General features: G+C 44.3%; 1 protein-coding gene across 6 annotated transcripts in view; it reads right to left on the reverse strand.

The window, feature by feature from the left end:
- The window catches only part of CARM1 (coactivator associated arginine methyltransferase 1), a 395773-nt gene that overhangs the window by 15252 nt on the left and 362907 nt on the right, over positions 1-17614 (reverse strand). For 2 of the 6 annotated variants that reach the window (XM_078685050.1, XM_078685033.1), the window contains exons 13-14: positions 10036-10184; positions 5561-5638 (exon numbers count right to left, since the gene is read on the reverse strand). In XM_078685050.1, the coding sequence (XP_078541176.1) occupies positions 5561-5638; positions 10036-10184 (227 nt within the window). The remainder of the gene's footprint in view (positions 1-5560; positions 5639-10035; positions 10185-17614) is intronic. The other 4 variants (XM_078685059.1, XM_078685043.1, XR_013609861.1 and 1 more) reach the window with 2 other exon arrangements.

Here is a 17614-nt window from a genome sequence, read left to right on the forward strand (position 1 = left end):
GATGCTCTATGTTAATGTGCATAAGAAGAGGAAAAGGTCATGTTTACCCCGTTCACAAGCACCAAATTCACAATTTCACAATCAATTAAAACAATTACAATTGTCCTACATCATTCCAACCATGCATTAGCACAGAGAATATGGTGGTTTTCCACATGGCTCTCCAAACATAGGTGCAGAATGGTGTGATGCAAGTGACCGATTTCAAAGCAAGGTTTAAAGAATGACTTTATTTAAAGACTATTTAAATATGCTAGTGTTAAGCTGTTCGTATGCACAAGATAGATGGGGAGGGCTTTCCTTCTGGGGTAGCTCAAGAGGCAGAGGAACAATACAACAAAGCTGGACACCGTACAGAAAACAAATGATCAGAGGAGAGAACAAGAGAAGTCAAAAATCTTTTACTTACCTGTGACAACAGCTCCCCAGCGCAGATTTGTTCTTCACTGCACTTTGTGTTTTAATTATCTAACCACCCAATGCCTAAGGCTTCCAGGGTGTGGAGGTTTTTGGGTAAGGGAGCAGGAACACCTGTTTCAGTAGTCAATTCTGCCATCGTCCTACCTTCGAAACCACCCTATTAACGCCATATTTCGGAGTTTAAGGTCTCATTATTCTTTGATGCTATTAGCCATTTTAATTTGTATTTGTCAAAACTGAGGAAAAAAATACCACGACTAACTAGGCTCATTGACTGTAGCTACAGATTCTGAGAAACTGTGGAACTTCCAGACTTTTCAGCTTGAACAAAAATGCATAGGGGTAACACGCCGCGCCACTAAAATGTTCCAGGGATAGATTTAAAACAGACAAGGTAACTATAAAGGGAGGGAGGGGAACACAAGGGGAAAGCCAAAAAGGAAAAGGGAAAAAGGAGAGAGAAAACCAAAGAGGGAGTGGGGGTAAAACAGGAGAAAGAAACCCAGAAAGGGGAGGCTGGGAACGATGAAGGGGCACGGGGGTGGGGGACCCGACAAAGGGTGCTAGGAGGGGAAACCTCAACAAAGAGGAGCGAGGGGGGCAACCCGACAAAGGGGAGCGAGGGGGGGGGGGGCAACCCGACAAAGGGGAGCGAGGGGGGGCAACCCGACAAAGATGAACGAGGGGGGGGGCACCCCGACAAAGGTGAAGGGGTGGGGAACCCGGCAAAGGGGAAGGGGTGGGGAACCCAACAAAGGGGAAGGGGTTGGGAACCCGACAAAGGAGTAGGGGTGGGGAACCCTGGGAGGGGGGGCTCCACAAAGGGGGGAACCGGACAAAGGGGAGGGGGGTGGGGAAACCGACAAAGGGGAGGGGGGTGGGGAAACCGACAAAGGGGAGGGGGGGTGGGGAAACCGACAAAGGGGAGGGGGGGTGGGGAAACCGACAAAGGGGAGGGGGGGTGGGGAAACCGACAAAGGGGAGAGGGGGTGGGGAAACCGACAAAGGGGAGGGGGTGGGGAAACCGACAAAGGGGAGGGGGTGGGGAAACCGACAAAGGGGAGGGGGTGGGGAAACCGACAAAGGGGAGGGGGGTGGGGAAATCGACAAAGGGGAGGGGGGTGGGGAAATCGACAAAGGGGGGGGGGGTGGGGAAATCGACGGAGGGGGTGGGGAAATCGACAAAGGGGAGTAGAAGGTTTTGTTTCCAGCTGGCTGCCTACACCCTCATTTGAGTGTAGCCGAAAGTTGTAACTTTTTTGCATTCGTTTTTCGCAGAGGGTGACAATACAGCATCAGAATTCTATCCTCAAATCCAGTGCGAGTAACATTTTCTGCACTTGTTTAACTAGAACTGCTTGGTTTTTGTGAGATTTGGGGCCTCTAAAATGCAGAAGACGTTTTTATCTGGTGAATCACAGCACAAGACAATGAGATGTTTTTAGGGTCCCTAAAGACTGTCTACGCACAATTCTAGTTTTCTTCTCTTAAATGAAAGCAGGGTTTTATCTTTGTGATCTTTGACTACAAGTTCATGAAATAGGGACAGTTTCCATGGTTTTCAAAGGTCTTGAGTATAGAGCACAAATTTAAGTCCTTGGAGAGAACAGGTGAACTATGATGGAGAACAATCCATGAAAGTCTTCAAAGACACTTCAGGCAGAAATAAATATCTTTCGGTTCATTCTTAAAACCAATAAGTTGAAAAAGAGCCAAACATTAGTAGACTTTATGAGACCTTCTAAGGCCTTAAAAATCCAACTCAAAGTTCAAATCAGTTTTAGATTACTGTTTCAGTGACTGAAAGAAAGCTGTGCAGCTAGCAGTTTGTTTCTTCCAGACTTCACGCGTGCTTCCAAATCCAGTGGTGGACAGAACACAATCTAAAGATGCAGACTACAGTCCTTCACATGGATATTACAATGAGGTATTTTAACACGCTTATGGTAGGCAACTACAGTTAAAAGCAAAACCTCTATGCCCAAACTATAGATAGCAGCAAGATGCCCAGGATGGGAGCACAAAGCAGATTCACGCTGTGAAGCAATCATTTGCCAGTATGTGTATTCAACCTTTAATTCATAAGTTTAAAATGCTTTTCTCAACAATCAGCATCAGTTGCAGGATCTCGAGGAATAATGCATTGCATGTAAATCCAGAAAAGATTAACGCTGCAAAACAAGTGTCACCTTTCTGTATTGTTGTCTTGTGTGGGTATTAGCTTCACAAGATTCAGAATCATCCTCATAAAATGGAAAATTGGGAATCCTTCAGGCTGCATGAATTAATAGAGGAAGTGAAATCTGAAGAAAATCTCTTGAATTCTTCAGAAGCCCAGTACAATGCTCTTCACATTGGTAAATCGCTGCCTTCCATCTTCAAAACATACCTGAAGTGGCGGCTTCACATTCACAGTAGAAGGCACATATACAGTATTATTGTACAAATCTGGGCAGTGTCTCATAACAAGACTCTGCAAGTAGTAGATCAGATCATGTATTGGCTTCAGTGCTCTGAAATATCTTAAATAGGGGATGCTGCCAGTGCAACAGCAGATGAGAATCAGATCTTAAATTGACACCTTTACAGGCACTTTTCCCCAAGTATGCAACAGAGGACTTCTTGGATAACACACCTCCTGCTGCGAGGCAGAGGCACAAAGGTATGTCCAAACCTGAAAGCAGAATTACAAATTCTAATATCCAAATCCATACAGAACGAGCAGTCACTGAAAAGTTCAGACAAGAGTCATTTCCCAAATCCTCTAGCCTGAGTGGGCACAGTCCTTGGTTTACTAGTCAGTCAGAAAATCTTTATTCGGCTGGCTATCAGCCATAAAAGAATACATCAAAAGACAATTAGGACAAATAGGACACGTTAAAAAGTGAAATACATACAGTGAAGAATATTTTCCGAATCAGTAGCGATTTCAATATCAAAATTCTAATGGATAATTTCCACAAATGGCATCATAGGGAAAGGGCAGGGTACAAATAAATTCAAGAACATTCCCCTTACCCAGAAATAGCAGAGACCAAAATTGATCCTTGTTAAAACAAATAGGATAAAATCATTTTCCACCAATGTCCCGTAAACAAACAGCCGATATTACTTGTTGTGCTAAAGAATACGTTACGTCACTGCAAATGGTGTAATCCATCCTTTTTCAGAATAAAGTTTGGGAGTATGCACACTGCAAGTTGTTTATGCAAACCTAGCCCTACCATTTTCCCTGTCGAGTAGTAGTTTAACATCAACAAGTCCATAACACTGAGTATCTTGGGAATAAATATGGAACTCCTACACTTCTGTCTGAGATCTTAAAATGTGCCACGATCATCCAGGGAGGGAGTATCATCTGGGAAAAATTTTACTCTGAGAAAAAACACTTTTAGATGTTCTTTCAACCTCCAGCCAGATACCAATAATGTTCAGGGTGCAGAGTGCTTTAGAACATAGGCAGATAGGGAAAAGCAACTAATGCTGTTCAACTGCATCTTTGGATCATGCTAAATCTGCAAGAAACTGTTCAGACCCCCAACAAAGGGATTTTGGATGGCACTACATCTTTCTCGGTCAACAGTGCGAAGTACGTTGAAGAGCTGATGTAGCACTAAAGTTAACCACCGAAAAAGTTCTAATGCCTATGTCCTTCTGAGACCGAAAAAAAGAAATCACTCACTCAACATTGAGAGGACTGGGTAATACTTGGAACAGAGTAATTCATGACCAAACCCAGATGGGGAGAAATAATCTGAGGAATAGAAATTAAGAAAAGCATGTCCCACCTGTCAGAGTACAAATGAAAGCCCACTTCTGAGCAGAAACAAAGGTAAGAGGCTGTCAATATACCACAGTGAAAGGTAAAGACATTGGGAGGTGAACTCCCTGAGAAGGAACAAGAAAGAAAATCTGAAAGCACAATGGTCTGTGTACAGGAAGTGTATATATATATATATATATATATATACATATATATATATATATATATATATATATATATATATGTATATAGAGAAGGACATTTTTGCTACCTATTTGCAAAGGAATCCCATACAGTGGCGATGCAGAAAGGGAAAACCTTTCTGTGTTGAAAGACTCACCGAAATGGAGAGGCTGATAAAGGAGGGGGTGGGGAGGGGGGTGCTATTAGCCTTTTAATTCGGTCCCTCTTACTGGAAGCCCTGTTGCTCACAATGTTGTCTTTATCGAAGCAACTGCAGATCAGCAATGGGTTTGAATGGACCTTTTAGGTTACATCAGCTAAATTAAAGCACTGGGCTCCATAACAGCAGTTTGGAATCCCCCCCCCCTCACTCCCAAGAAGCAAGAAGGTGGGGTAAGAACTTAATTGAGAGGCATATCTCGTACAACAGAGAGGAAACATTAGGTGGCTGCTAAAGGTGCCAGATGGACCATAAACCAAACATTACCCCTCTTGCTAAGGCAGGACCGTTGCAAAGTATAACTTTGATTTGGGTTGTAAACATCATTGGACGGGCCAAATTGAGAGGCTAGTGGACGGAAAAGAAGCTGGAAGTCACAGTACAGAAGAGAGAGAGAGGGAATAAAGTTTCATGTGAACAAAGAGACTAAGGAAGCAGATAGACATGCACAGATCAATGGGTCAAGCAGCGTGGAGATCAGACTCCTAGAGCACGGAAGCAGTGAGGCACACAGCCTCACAGGCAAACAGAGACCAAGGGCACGGGATAGAGTGGGTAGACAGCTTTGCATGAAGAGAGGGAGTACGTTCTGTACAGTTGAAGGACCAATAATAAACCGCGAGGAAGGGGAAGCCTAATCCTGTATAGGAAAAGTTGGAACAATGGGAAGCAGTAATATCCAACTTGCTCTCAGATGGTGTAGGCATAATGAGGGTCAAAACAGAGAAGATTTATGCAACATTTAAAGGGGAGGGTTTCAACAGTTGTCTGGTAATAGCAGTTGCCCATACACTGATAGAATGAAACACAGTCTACTGATTTGAAGGCAACTTCTAATTTTAAAATAAAAAAGTTCAAGTACATTAACCCCCCCCCTCTAGAAGATGATTGCAGTACTGCACAGATTATTACATCCACTTCAAGTCCCGGACAAGAAGAGGATTTCTTTAAAGAGCCCCACCAATGATACTCACCTAAAGGAATCAGATTGTTGTGTCCAATGGTGGACCCACCTCCCATCACTCCGCTGAGGTCATAAGCAGTAGGCATCCCTGAATGTAGGAAAGTGAACAGGTTACTGCTACAGACACTCAGGACAATGTGATAATCAAGAACAGTGAGAAGAGCATGCAACCAAATGACCACATAGATACACAAACTTTACCTGTTGTCAGGAACCATACAACATCTACTGGAAGTCTGCCCCTTTTTTCCCCTACCACTATCCCCACAGGCTCATTTCAAAAGATGGGTTCAGATCGTGATACCACCAGCACATTACAACACAATAGGCAAATGTTGGTTTCCTGCAAAGCAGAGATCCCTGCAGCTTCTTAAAGGTATTCTGGTCTGAGAAATGTGGTGCATGTAGACCCAACCGTTCTTCGAGTGCAGTTTGGAAATGGGGCCCTCAACCTTTAGTAGCAATTTCGTAAGTTGAGAGACATTAGCAGTGACCATGTTCTCTTACAAACACCCCTCATTCGTGCTTCTTGCCCTGAACAGCACCCTCATGGCAGCAGTGGGTGTGGAGGATACTGGACGGTCAAAAAGACTATTCCAACTCCAGTCCTGGAATATTTGGGGAAAGAGCAACTTTCCCCCAAATATTCCAGGAGGCTTATGCCACATCCAGTTCTGGAATATTTTGGGGGAAATCTACAAATTCTCCAAGTATTTTTAGGGATAGTTGTAAAGAACAAGCAACTTACCTTCGGTAAGGCCTATTCTAGTAGAGACTCTATATAGCCGCAGATTCCTTATCGTAGAATTATTCCCAGGCATCAGACTATCTGAATTTGTTTTGTGAGAAGTACCTCTGAACGTGGTAGGTGGCATTGATTGCCTCTGCGTGGCACCGTTGGGGCCAGATGTGACGTTTGCGGTGCCTAAATAGGTGCCACCACAGTGCCCTGATGTCAGTTTCTTTTTGCAACTTTTCATGCCAGGAGCCCAGAGCCACAAAGATCACTGAGCAGTGGTGTGGAAAATTAAGGCCCTGAAAAGGGAACAGCCCTGTCTCTTGGAATACATTTGCAGAGAGGGCAGGATGGTTAGGTCGTTAAGGAATCTGCAGCTAAATAGAGTCTCTACCAAATAAGGAGTTACCGAAGGTAAGTAACTTGTTCATCTGATAGAGACATTTAGTCACAGATTCCTTACCTTAGAATAGATACCCAAGCAACACCTCCCCAGAGGTGGGCCTGGACCGAACGGGCAAAGTGCCCATCCCCACCGGCCTGACTGTCCAGGCAGTAGTTCGAAGTGAACATGTGCAGAGGGGCCCAGGTCGCTGCTTGGTTGATCTCCAGGACCGGGACTCTGCATGTTAACGCAGTGGTGGCATACTTAGCTTTGGAGGTATGAGCATGCAAGCCATAAGGGGGTTGCTTCTTGGCCAATGAATAGCATAGTTTAATGGAGAGCACAAGCCATCAGGAGAATGTCCATTTCTGCACAGCCTTTCCCATCTTCGGTTCCCCATAGAGGCTTGGATGACAAATCTTGAATCTCACTGACCTTTCGGGCAGATGTTATTGCCAACAGGAAAGCAGTCTTGATGGTAAGGAGCCCGAGAGGACAGTTGTGCAAGGGTTGAAAGAGCACACATCAGGAAAAGATTGAGGTCCCACTGAGGCATGATGAAGGGAGAAGGAGGAAACCTATGTTGTAAACCTTTCAATAACCTACGTACAATAGGGGATTCTAAGAAGGATGGCTGGTCAGGCATCACCAAAAAAGGCTGCAATAGCAGAAAGATAACCCTTTAAGGTGCTCTGAGCAGAGCCCTCCTGGGCAGAGAAAGAATAAAGAGATCTTGAGAAAGCGGAGCATAAAGGGGGTCAACCTGTTTTTTCTGCATGCCACAATCTTGCCCCACCGGCAGGCATATATATAGTTTTGGTGCAGGAAGGCCCAGCTGCTAGAATAACATCGTAGACTTCGGGTGGTAGATCGAAAGCTGTCAACTGTCGCTGCTAAATCTCTACGCAAGAAGAGACGGAGTTGATACATTGGGATGGAGAACCCTCCCCTGCTGCTGCGACAGACCGAAGATCCTCCTGAAGTGGCAGCCTGATCGGAGGACCGATGGCCATGCTAAACGGCTCGGGATACCAAACTATCTGAGCCCAGTCTGCCTAAACAAGGATGACGTAGGCCCAGCCGGTCCTGATCTTCTTGAGAACTTTGGGCAGGAGTGGTATGGGCAGAAAGGGGGACAGGAAGCCTGAGCTCCACTCAAGACTAAAAGGGTATCAGAGCGAGAGCTGCCTTGGAACTCCAGCACGTAAAACTGCTGACATTGCAGTTGTATGCGGTGGCAAACAGATCTAACACCAAGGCTCTCCCCACTGCTGAAAGAGACCTTGCACCACCTCCGCACAGAGATGCTATTCAAGATCCACAAGGCTTCTTTGGCTAAGTTCTTAGCCCTGGCGTTCAGAGAGCCCGCAACGAGGTGAACCACAAGGGGAATGCCCAGACGTTACAGCCATGTCCAGAGGCGCAAAGCCTCTTGACAAAGGGTCTACAATCCCACCCTGTTTATTGCAGTACCTCATGGCAGTGGTGTTGCCCGTGAACACCTGCACTAGCCTTCTCTTGTCTGAGTGTAGAAAGGCTTTCAATGGCAGCCGGATCACCCAGAGCTCCAGTAGGTTGATGCGGAGTCCGAATTCCACCAGAGGCTTCTGATCTCCACCCCTCCCAGATAGCTGCCCAATCCCATAAGTGACGTATCTGTCAACACTGAGATCTGGTTGGAGAAAGAAGAGGGGTCTGCCGCTGACCCAATCGCAGTTTGTTAGCCACCACTACAGATCTTTTGCAGTCCCCAAGATGTGGACCATGTCTGAGAGATTCCCTTGATACTGCACCCATTGGAACCTCAGGTCCCACTGCAGAGCACACATGCCAGTGGGCATGTGTCACAAGCAGGATGCGAGAGGCTATGAGGTCCAGCTGAAATAGAGGCTAGAGGCTGCAACAATGCTATACTACCCAGAATAGCCTGCATTCATCGTTCGGGAGGATAAGCCCGAAACTGTACCATGTCCAGAACCGCTCTGATGTAAGGGTGCATCAGAGAGTCAGGTGTGACTGCGGCACGTTGATAGTGAACCCCAGCGAATGCCGGAGGTCCGCTTTAGTCTGGGAGAGGGAGAAGACAGCCGCGGGAGGGCCCACCTTCAACAGCCAGTCGTCAAGACAGGGGAATACTAGCAACCCTGATCTCCACAGATGAGCTGCATCCACCGCCATCAACTTAGTGAACATCTGAGGGGTGCTGGTAAGGCCAAAAGGGAGCATGGTGAAGTGAAAGAGCTCGTGCACCACCGTATACTGCAGGTAACGTCAGCAGGCAGGACAGGAATGTGTAAGTATACGTCCTGCAAGTCCAACATCACCATCCAGTCTCCCATGTCCAGGGCAGACAGGACTTGAGAGAGCATAAGCATTTTGAACGTCTTCTTGAGGAAGAAATTGAGAGGGTGCAGATCTAGGATAGGACCAAAGCCTCTGTCCTTTTTGGGCACTAGGAAGTAGAGGGAATTGCAACCATGACCTACTTCTGGCATTAGCACCCTCTCTATGGTTCCTTTGGCCAAGAGAACAGTCACTTCCTGGCAGAGTAAGGAAAGATGGTTCTCAGTCAGCCTGTCGCAAGCAAGTGGCATGGGTAAAGGGGTAATCATGAATGGGAGGGAGTAGGCCCTCTGGACAATCTGCAGAACCCATTGGTCGGATATTATAGACCTCCAATAAGGCAGGTGATGGTGTATCCTGCCTCCCACTGGGTGCCCATGATAAGCGGGCAAACTATATGGTTTGGAGGTTCCAACTGCCCTGGGGGTGGTGGATTGGTCCGACCTCTGGCTGCCTGATCCACAAGGTCTGTGGTTACTGCGTCCTCAACCAAGCAGAGTCTTGGAGGCTTGAGCACAGCAGTGGCTGGGCAGGTATAGACGCAGCTGGAAGTCCCTTTGTGGCCACAAGAGGTGGATTGAGGGTGGTGAGGGGTCGTGCAAAGTCCCCAGAACTTGGCCGTAGCCCTGCTGTCCTTCAAGCACTCCGGCGCTGAATCCGCCTCGTCTCAAAAGAGACGGGAGCCATCAAAGGGTATGCCCATAAGCAATGCTTGGACATCCCCTGAAAAGCCAGGTGTCCTCAGCTAGGCGTGGCACCGTAAGACACTGTTGATGAAACTGCTCTGCCCAGCAAGTCTGACGCCTAGTGGAAATTCTAAGGTGAGGAATCTGCAGCTAGAAGTATTTATCAGATGATGTAATTTTGAATGGCAGAAAGTGCTGCTCTGAGGGCGCACCTCAGGACAAAATCTAGGAATACCACAAACACCATCATTTTCCCCCTTTCCCTGCCACTGTGAGAGAGATACCTTGGGCCCTAGCATTGAATTTGACTGTTTATTCTTGAGGCACAAACCCACCAGATTGGCCCGCAAACGATGAGGATGGTACAGTACCAGTGACCACCATTCCCGTGCTCATATTGTAGGCGCCGGCTGTGTTCCACATGGTCTCTGACGGGGAGGTATAGTGAGAGCCTGGAGGAGGAGATGGGCTGGTCCCGGTGTATCTGGAACAGGAAAAAAGACCACTGTTACTAAAGGCACGTGTTCCCCTTCCACGTACCTGTACTCCCTGCATGTATCTTTGCCCACTACATCAACCTAAAATGCTCAAACTGATTTTGAAAAGGTAATGGCAGATTTTCACTAAGATATGTGAATTAATCCAGGATGAATTCTTAATTCAACTGTAGCTAATACAACCTAGAAAGAAATTGTTACTTACTTGTAGTCCTGGTTTTGCATCGCAGGTTTCATCATTGAAGTCATAAACGTTAGAATAATTCCCTGCGGCAAGCATGGACCCTGGAACACTTCATTTCAATATATTTGTCCACAGAATTATACATATACAGGGTGCTATTGTCTGCAAGTCCATATGATGTGCAGCACCCTTCAGAAACCTATCCAAGGCAAGGTTTTACAGAAATGTACACTGTCAGACACTAGAAAAGACTATTTCAAGACTGCATTGTAGCATCTTATGTGGAAAATTCTCAAAACCTGTGTACAACTGAGCTGAATTTCTGCCTACAAAGCTTTCACTGGAAAGTGGTGAAAACAAAATTCCTGTCCCTTTGAAGCTCTAGGAGCTTCCATTACACATAGAGCAAGGTATTGTCAGTTGTATCCCAGATTCGGTTATTTATTCCAGGGAGAAACAAAGTAAGAATCTAGTATGACAAAGGCAGTTATAATTTCAAATTGCCAACATTACAGCTTAGGAGTTTGGCAGGTCTTCTATGAAGATACCTAGGAAGCAGAACCAGGAGTACAAGTAACCATTTCATCTGCATTGTAGGAACTTCATTAATCGTCATAAACATAAGAATATGATAGGAACAATAAGGCAAATTGTCACTGCGGCTCTCGGGCAGACGCACCAGACGTTTTATGAGCTACTAGGCCCAATTGCGAATGCAATGTGGTTAACTAAATAGATTTCTCAAAGCGGCATTGGAAACCTTAGCATCAAACACCATCTGAATCTAAGGAGTAGTGTGCTCCGATCATCACATGGCAGCTTTGAAACGACTGCCAGTGGATCATTGTGAGCCAAGCTGTGGTGGCTGCCTTGCCTCTAGTGGAATGATCTTTTGGTCTTTCTGGGAGCAGTTTGTCTGATAATTGGTAACATAACAGGGCTGTCTTTTAGCACTGGCACCAGGTGAGACCATATTTGTTGGTACTCCCTCAAGGACCTTCTACGCAATTTCTTCTCTATCACCCTCCAATAGTGCCCTTCTTTCATCTCAGCCCCACTCAGGTTTAATTTCTTTTATAATGCTACTCATCCTAATGTAGAGGGTTGGGACACTTTACATTCACACATTACAGAATTATAATGAATCTTACAAATGTTTAAATCAATTTATAGGAACTAACATAAGCTAATATGGGCTACAAGGTGTAGGAATCACATTTCACAAATACTGGTAGGTATTGTTGGTTAAGGGTGCTTGGTCTGGAGAAACGGTCTTGATTTTAAATGCAACACAGTAGTTGGGGGTAGATTGTACAAATAGGAATATATTACTACCCTAAGGAACCCTTTTTAGCAACCTCAGAAAAATCAAAGATTGAGGAAAAAAATAACAAGGTTCCAAACCTATGCCTCCTAGTATGCATGAAGATCAGAGATGCTGGTCCACAGCTCACTGTGCTACTTTAAAAGTAGTTTAACTAATGAACTGCAAGTAAGAAAATGATCTCTGACAAAACCAGTAACCCACTTAGCTATTTAAAATACGCATCTGTAATCTGCATGATGTACGCTGTTCTTTACAGCAGGCACATTAACCAGACAAAAGTCCAATCTCTCCAGTAAATAGAGTAACTACTAGAGCCACCCGACATTTATATTACTACCTGAAAATGGCTGGCCACACAAATAACAGTAGGTGCCTTTAAGCCTGTAAGATATTTTGAAATGCAGCCCCACCCATCTCCCCATCACTCCCTCCACACCCAGCTTGGCATCCCATTCTGCCAAACCAGTCGCACAGCCCTAAAGCCAGTACTGCATACGGATTTGAATGCACAACCACGTGGTGATATGCTCTTTGGACACAGCTAGGCTCTGTCAAACATGGCCATACTTATCAAATACAACTGGTTGAATTTCCAAAGTGATTTTGTTTTGTCTAAGCAGGGTTGCAGCAACATTCCCGCATCTAACAAGTGTAGGGAGTGTTCTGGGAGTGTTGATGCATTTGAAAAGACAACAAGCAAGGTATTGGTTTAATGTATCTGGAATGCTGACAACTTTGGGAACCCTATTGGAAAAGTGTGTATGCTTCCACATAAAGGTCTTTACTCTCTCAACTTTTGAGTAGATGTTATTGCTTTTAAGAATGTAGTCTTCCAGAAGACCTGCTGTAATGTAGCCCTGTGAACAGGTTCCAAAGGAAAGCTTATTAATCTTGATAGAACAATGTCCAGTTGCCACAGGGAAAACTGTTCTGATCAGGGGTAACACATTCACACCTTCCAAAATATCTTTTTATTACAGGGATGCTGAAGGCCACCTATTTTGGACTCTTTTCTAAGGTCATAAGTGCAGCAGGATTACTTTTGAATGACCAAATGCAAAAGATGTGGGATGACAAATTATCTTGACATGAGATTGGGTCATGCCAGTTAATTTGGCACCATATACATAATATTTCCCTTTCAGTAAATAGCATGCCTTTGTAGATGTAAACTTGGCTATCTTCAGAATTTCTGTACATGCTGGAGCAAAGTTCAAATGTTCATATAGCTTGATTTCAACAGCTATGCTGCCAAATTCAGAAACGTTTGGTTCAGATGCTGGTTTTGTGCATGTAGTCTCGTCAAAAGGTTTAGTCTGTATGGCAGGGTATTGTGTGGCCTGGTGGACATTTGAAGCAGGCATGGATATCGCCAGTCTAGTGCTATTAGAATTATCAGCCGAAAATGTGCATAGTTCAGTCTGAATGAGTGAGATCAGAGGAAAATTGTGCAGGAATTTTCCTTGACAAACGGAGCAAAAGCACATTACCCACTGTTCCTAGCACAGGAGCTCTGGAGATAAAATATCTCCATTTGTTTTTTGAGCCGTTGCTACGAAATCTAGAGACCGAGTTCCCAACTCTTTGATCCTAATGGTTTAGACAGTGCATGCTCATAGTATTATCTGTATGAATGGATAAGTTACTTACCTGTAATGCTAGTTCTCTTCCAGGGGTATACTCATTAAAGTCATAAGCAGGGAATTATCCCCACCCATGCGCGGGACCCCGGGGTGGGTGGGTGGATGCGTGTGTGCGTGTGCATATATATATATATATATATATATATATATATATATATATATATATATATATATTAGTCTTGTGATCAAGGTCTCTGCGAGACCGAAACGCGTAGAGATGTGCTGCTGGTATAGTGCTGCTGTTATAAGCGGTTATGAAATTAAAATAACGTGCACTGCATTGAACTGTTGCTAGTCAAATTTAACCCGTTTCTTGCGACGAACGTTCAGCGCCAGTGCTGAACGTTCTAAGAAACGGGTGGGGCCGCGTTGGACGTGCGCAGCACTACGGAGGTAGTGCTCGCAACGTCCGGCGGCAGCACTAAAGGGGTTAAGAAGCCGGGAGTGCGCAAGAAAATGCATTGGCAAAATGGAAATTACACACATATATATATATTACCTACTGGCAGTCGCCAGTAGGTAGTTATAGTTAGGATTGTTTTCCATAGGGAAATTGCAACATTCTATTGGGAATAACTTTGCGCCGGTTGAGGAATCTGCCTGAATTTTTCCGCAACTATGCCTCGCGGCTCTGTGCTCCTTCCCTGAAAGTTTGGGGGATTCGTCAATCGGGGGCCGAGATAAAAGGGGGGTCCCAAAACGTGTTTTCCCCATGTTAATTTCCATAGGGCGGTCAAACTCACTTTTAGCTCGAACGGCTGAATGGATTTCCACCAAACTTGGCAAAATTGTAGGGACTGGTAGCCCGATGTGCCTTTGCTATGTCTCAAGATATGTGCTCCAGTGGATTTTGAGTAATTTAGGTTCAAAAAAATATATATATCTATAGGCGCACCCCGGTACGCTGATTGGCTCTCGGGTGTCTGTAAACATTCCAAACAGTCCGGAGCAGCCGCCATCTTGTGTCTCGGTAGGATCGAGACACAAGAGGTGGCAAAAAACAAAGGGGCAAATGACCAAAAGGGGGCAGGGTAGACCCCCCCCTGGCCCCCTAAGTTTGATGTGGTGGCCAAAAAAGGCTCAGCGGGGCAAAAAAAATAAATTTGTTTTCGATTTTCGCGGGGGGAGTGCCTGGTACGCGCACTGGGGAGTGTACCGGGGAGCGTAGCATGGGGAAAACTCAGTTCATTCACTGTGTCAACTCTACGACCCTTTCTTGCGTCAATACACTCCTTTTGCATACATTACACCTGACGTAGGTATAATGTGGCGCAGGGGTTTACAAAGTGACGCATCTACCTAGATGCGTCACTTTGTAAATATGACTCAATAAGGTGCATTTTTAACAGCACTGGTGCGTCACAAAAAGTGACGCACCGGTGGCGTAAAAGTGACGCATGGCCTCATAAATGAGGCCTTCAGTCTTCTACTCATGCGTCATATTAAATATATGACGTATTATGTCGCAAGTACTTTTAGATACGTCAGTATTTCAGACGTATCTGTAAGCGCAAAAGTGATGTATTGCTGGAGAGTGTCACAAAAATGATGCAACTCCAGCAATGCATCTTTTTTACCCTTCCACACCCCCGTTTCTTTTCTACATTTTGTTTGAATAACCACATTCCCCATGTTCACTCTCCTTCTCCTTACTTTCGTTCCCAACACTCACCTTCTTTCAGTCCCCCTACTTCACTTCCTTTCTCCTCTCATACTTTTCTGTTCTTTCTTACTCATTTTCCTTTCATTTATCAATGCACTCCACTTCACTTACTCTTTCATTTTTTTAAGAATATAGCTCTTTGATGAGAATTGGAGGTAGCTCTGAAAATAATTTTTTTTCTTTTTTTCTTTTTTTAGAACTACAACAAAAACAGGGAATGGAAACTGCTCAACAGGAGCAAAAAAAAAATAAAAAATTAGGGCTGGTAACGGCAGTGATGGTTCTCCAATGCTCGAACCATGAGCAGAACACTTTGCTCCACACAGGAAAGTAGCTGATCACAGTATCTGCATTTAAGGGCGCCTTTGTTAAATGCAGGCTGAATGTTCGGAACCTGCTCTTGTGATCTCCCCCTCACCGATGGTGTTCGTCCTCCGGTTGATGTAGAGGCCCCATCACTGGGAACCTTTTGTGCCAGAGCCCTGACACTTTCCCGGGCAAAATTCTGGGGGTGCCTTCTCTCCACATGGCGAATCATTGTGGAGTTCCCAAAAGAATATTTTTTATTGGGGTTACCCCGTGACAGGACTGTGTGACAGATCCTGCACTCCACTTTTGGAGCATTTACCTTCTTCTGGTGATCAGGTATGGAAAAACATTTCCAGATGAAATGTTCTTTGTATTTTGGCTGAGGAGGCTCTTCATCGATGAATTCATTGGAGTCATCTTCACTGCTGGATGGTCTGGCAGCCATGATAATCCAAGATATCCAACAAAGAACCGACAGCAAAACAGGCAGGTCTTTCAGTCACAAAAGTGAAAGAAGAAGTGAAGGAAATGGGTGGGGATTTCATTCTTTATAAAAAAAATGTTAGCAACCAATGAAGTGTTATTTTCAGGTCACATGACCCGACGCGCTTGCGCTGCGCGCCCCGGGGCGCTTACGTAGCGCGTTTACGCCGTGCGTATCACACAGACGCGGCTACGCGATACGTTACGATGTTGTTTTCGTTCGCGGCATTAGCGCTAACGGGACGCTCACCGGTACCCGCCCCGGGGCGCGCCGTAACACTGTGCTTACCGGTGAGCGCACCGGTACGCGCCCCGGGAGCGCTCCGGACAATTTTTTATTTTTTTTTAAACTATTACATAATTATACAATATAAAATTCAATTCAATATCACATTTCATACCTATAGAGATTTGCTATTAAAAAACCTATGAAATTCACTGAAAAAACCATAGGTTTCACACTAGTTATAGTTAGGAATTAGCATTTAAAAAACCTATTAAATTCACTGAAAAAAACATAGGTTTCACACCAGTTATAGTTAGCTGGAAGTTTTACTCGCATAAAACCATTGAAATTCCCACGTTATAGTTAGTTGGACTCACTATAACTTGCGCGTGCAATGCACTGCTGATGACGTCACATATTACATCACTCATGACATGGTCAGTGACATCACTCATGACATCACTGATGACACCATCCTTGTGACAAAGTGACAGACCAACTTTCACTATAATGTAACCCTTGAAACACATTCAAAAATAGAAACTAAAATTTTCCAAAAAATGGAGATACCCATATCAGTTACAACAACCAATTCAGTAATTCCACCATCTATATACACATCCACTCATTGACAAACAGTTCTATATAGTCACTCATACATATACTCACTCATCATATGCAGTGATACATCTATACATCCTGTTACACACCGACAGTTATCCATAAGTTACTCACACACATACTCACACATGCAAACTATTGAACATCCATTTATTTGCATATACAGCTATACACACACTACCACTTTACTTCTAAGAAAACTTACACATACTTACTCTTTTAAATAATCACTTATAGAAACACATACTAATTTAAACAAGAACTCTTACCATCCCTCACTCACATATACTCACTTATATACATCAATATTCACATATACTAGATTAAAACATATGTAGTTACTGATAAAAACACTAGTGAGACAGTCATTCACTCACTAACACACACATATACACACTCATCCACCCATACAGTCCTGCACATATGCGGTCTTCAAAACATACAAAGAGAGAGTCAGTCATTCATGCATCTATGTGCTAAGTAATACCCCCACCAAACCATAGAAACACTCATACTGATACTAAGAAAAACATCTAATAACCCATATACATACACATGTAGCTACTCACCAACCCATGCAGCCACTTATACACAAAGTGAAACACTAATACATATATTTAAATATTTAAACATTACTCACTAATATTTATTTTTCAGAAAGACACATTCACTGGATGGTGTCATCAGTGATGTCACTGACCATGTCATGAGTGATGTAATTTGTGACGTCATCAGCAGTGCATTGCACGCGCAAGTTATAGTGAGTCCAACTAACTATAACGTGGGAATTTCAATGGTTTTATGCGAGTAAAACTTCCAGCTAACTATAACTGGTGTGAAACCTATGGTTTTTTCAGTGAATATATATATATATATATATATATATATATATATATATATATATAAAGCTCCAAACACCAGCTAGCTGCACACGTGAGCGGGTGCACGCCAAACGGGGGTG

Source organism: Lissotriton helveticus, chromosome 1_1, assembly GCF_964261635.1.
Source record: "Lissotriton helveticus chromosome 1_1, aLisHel1.1, whole genome shotgun sequence".
NCBI classification, from domain to species: domain Eukaryota; kingdom Metazoa; phylum Chordata; class Amphibia; order Caudata; family Salamandridae; genus Lissotriton; species Lissotriton helveticus.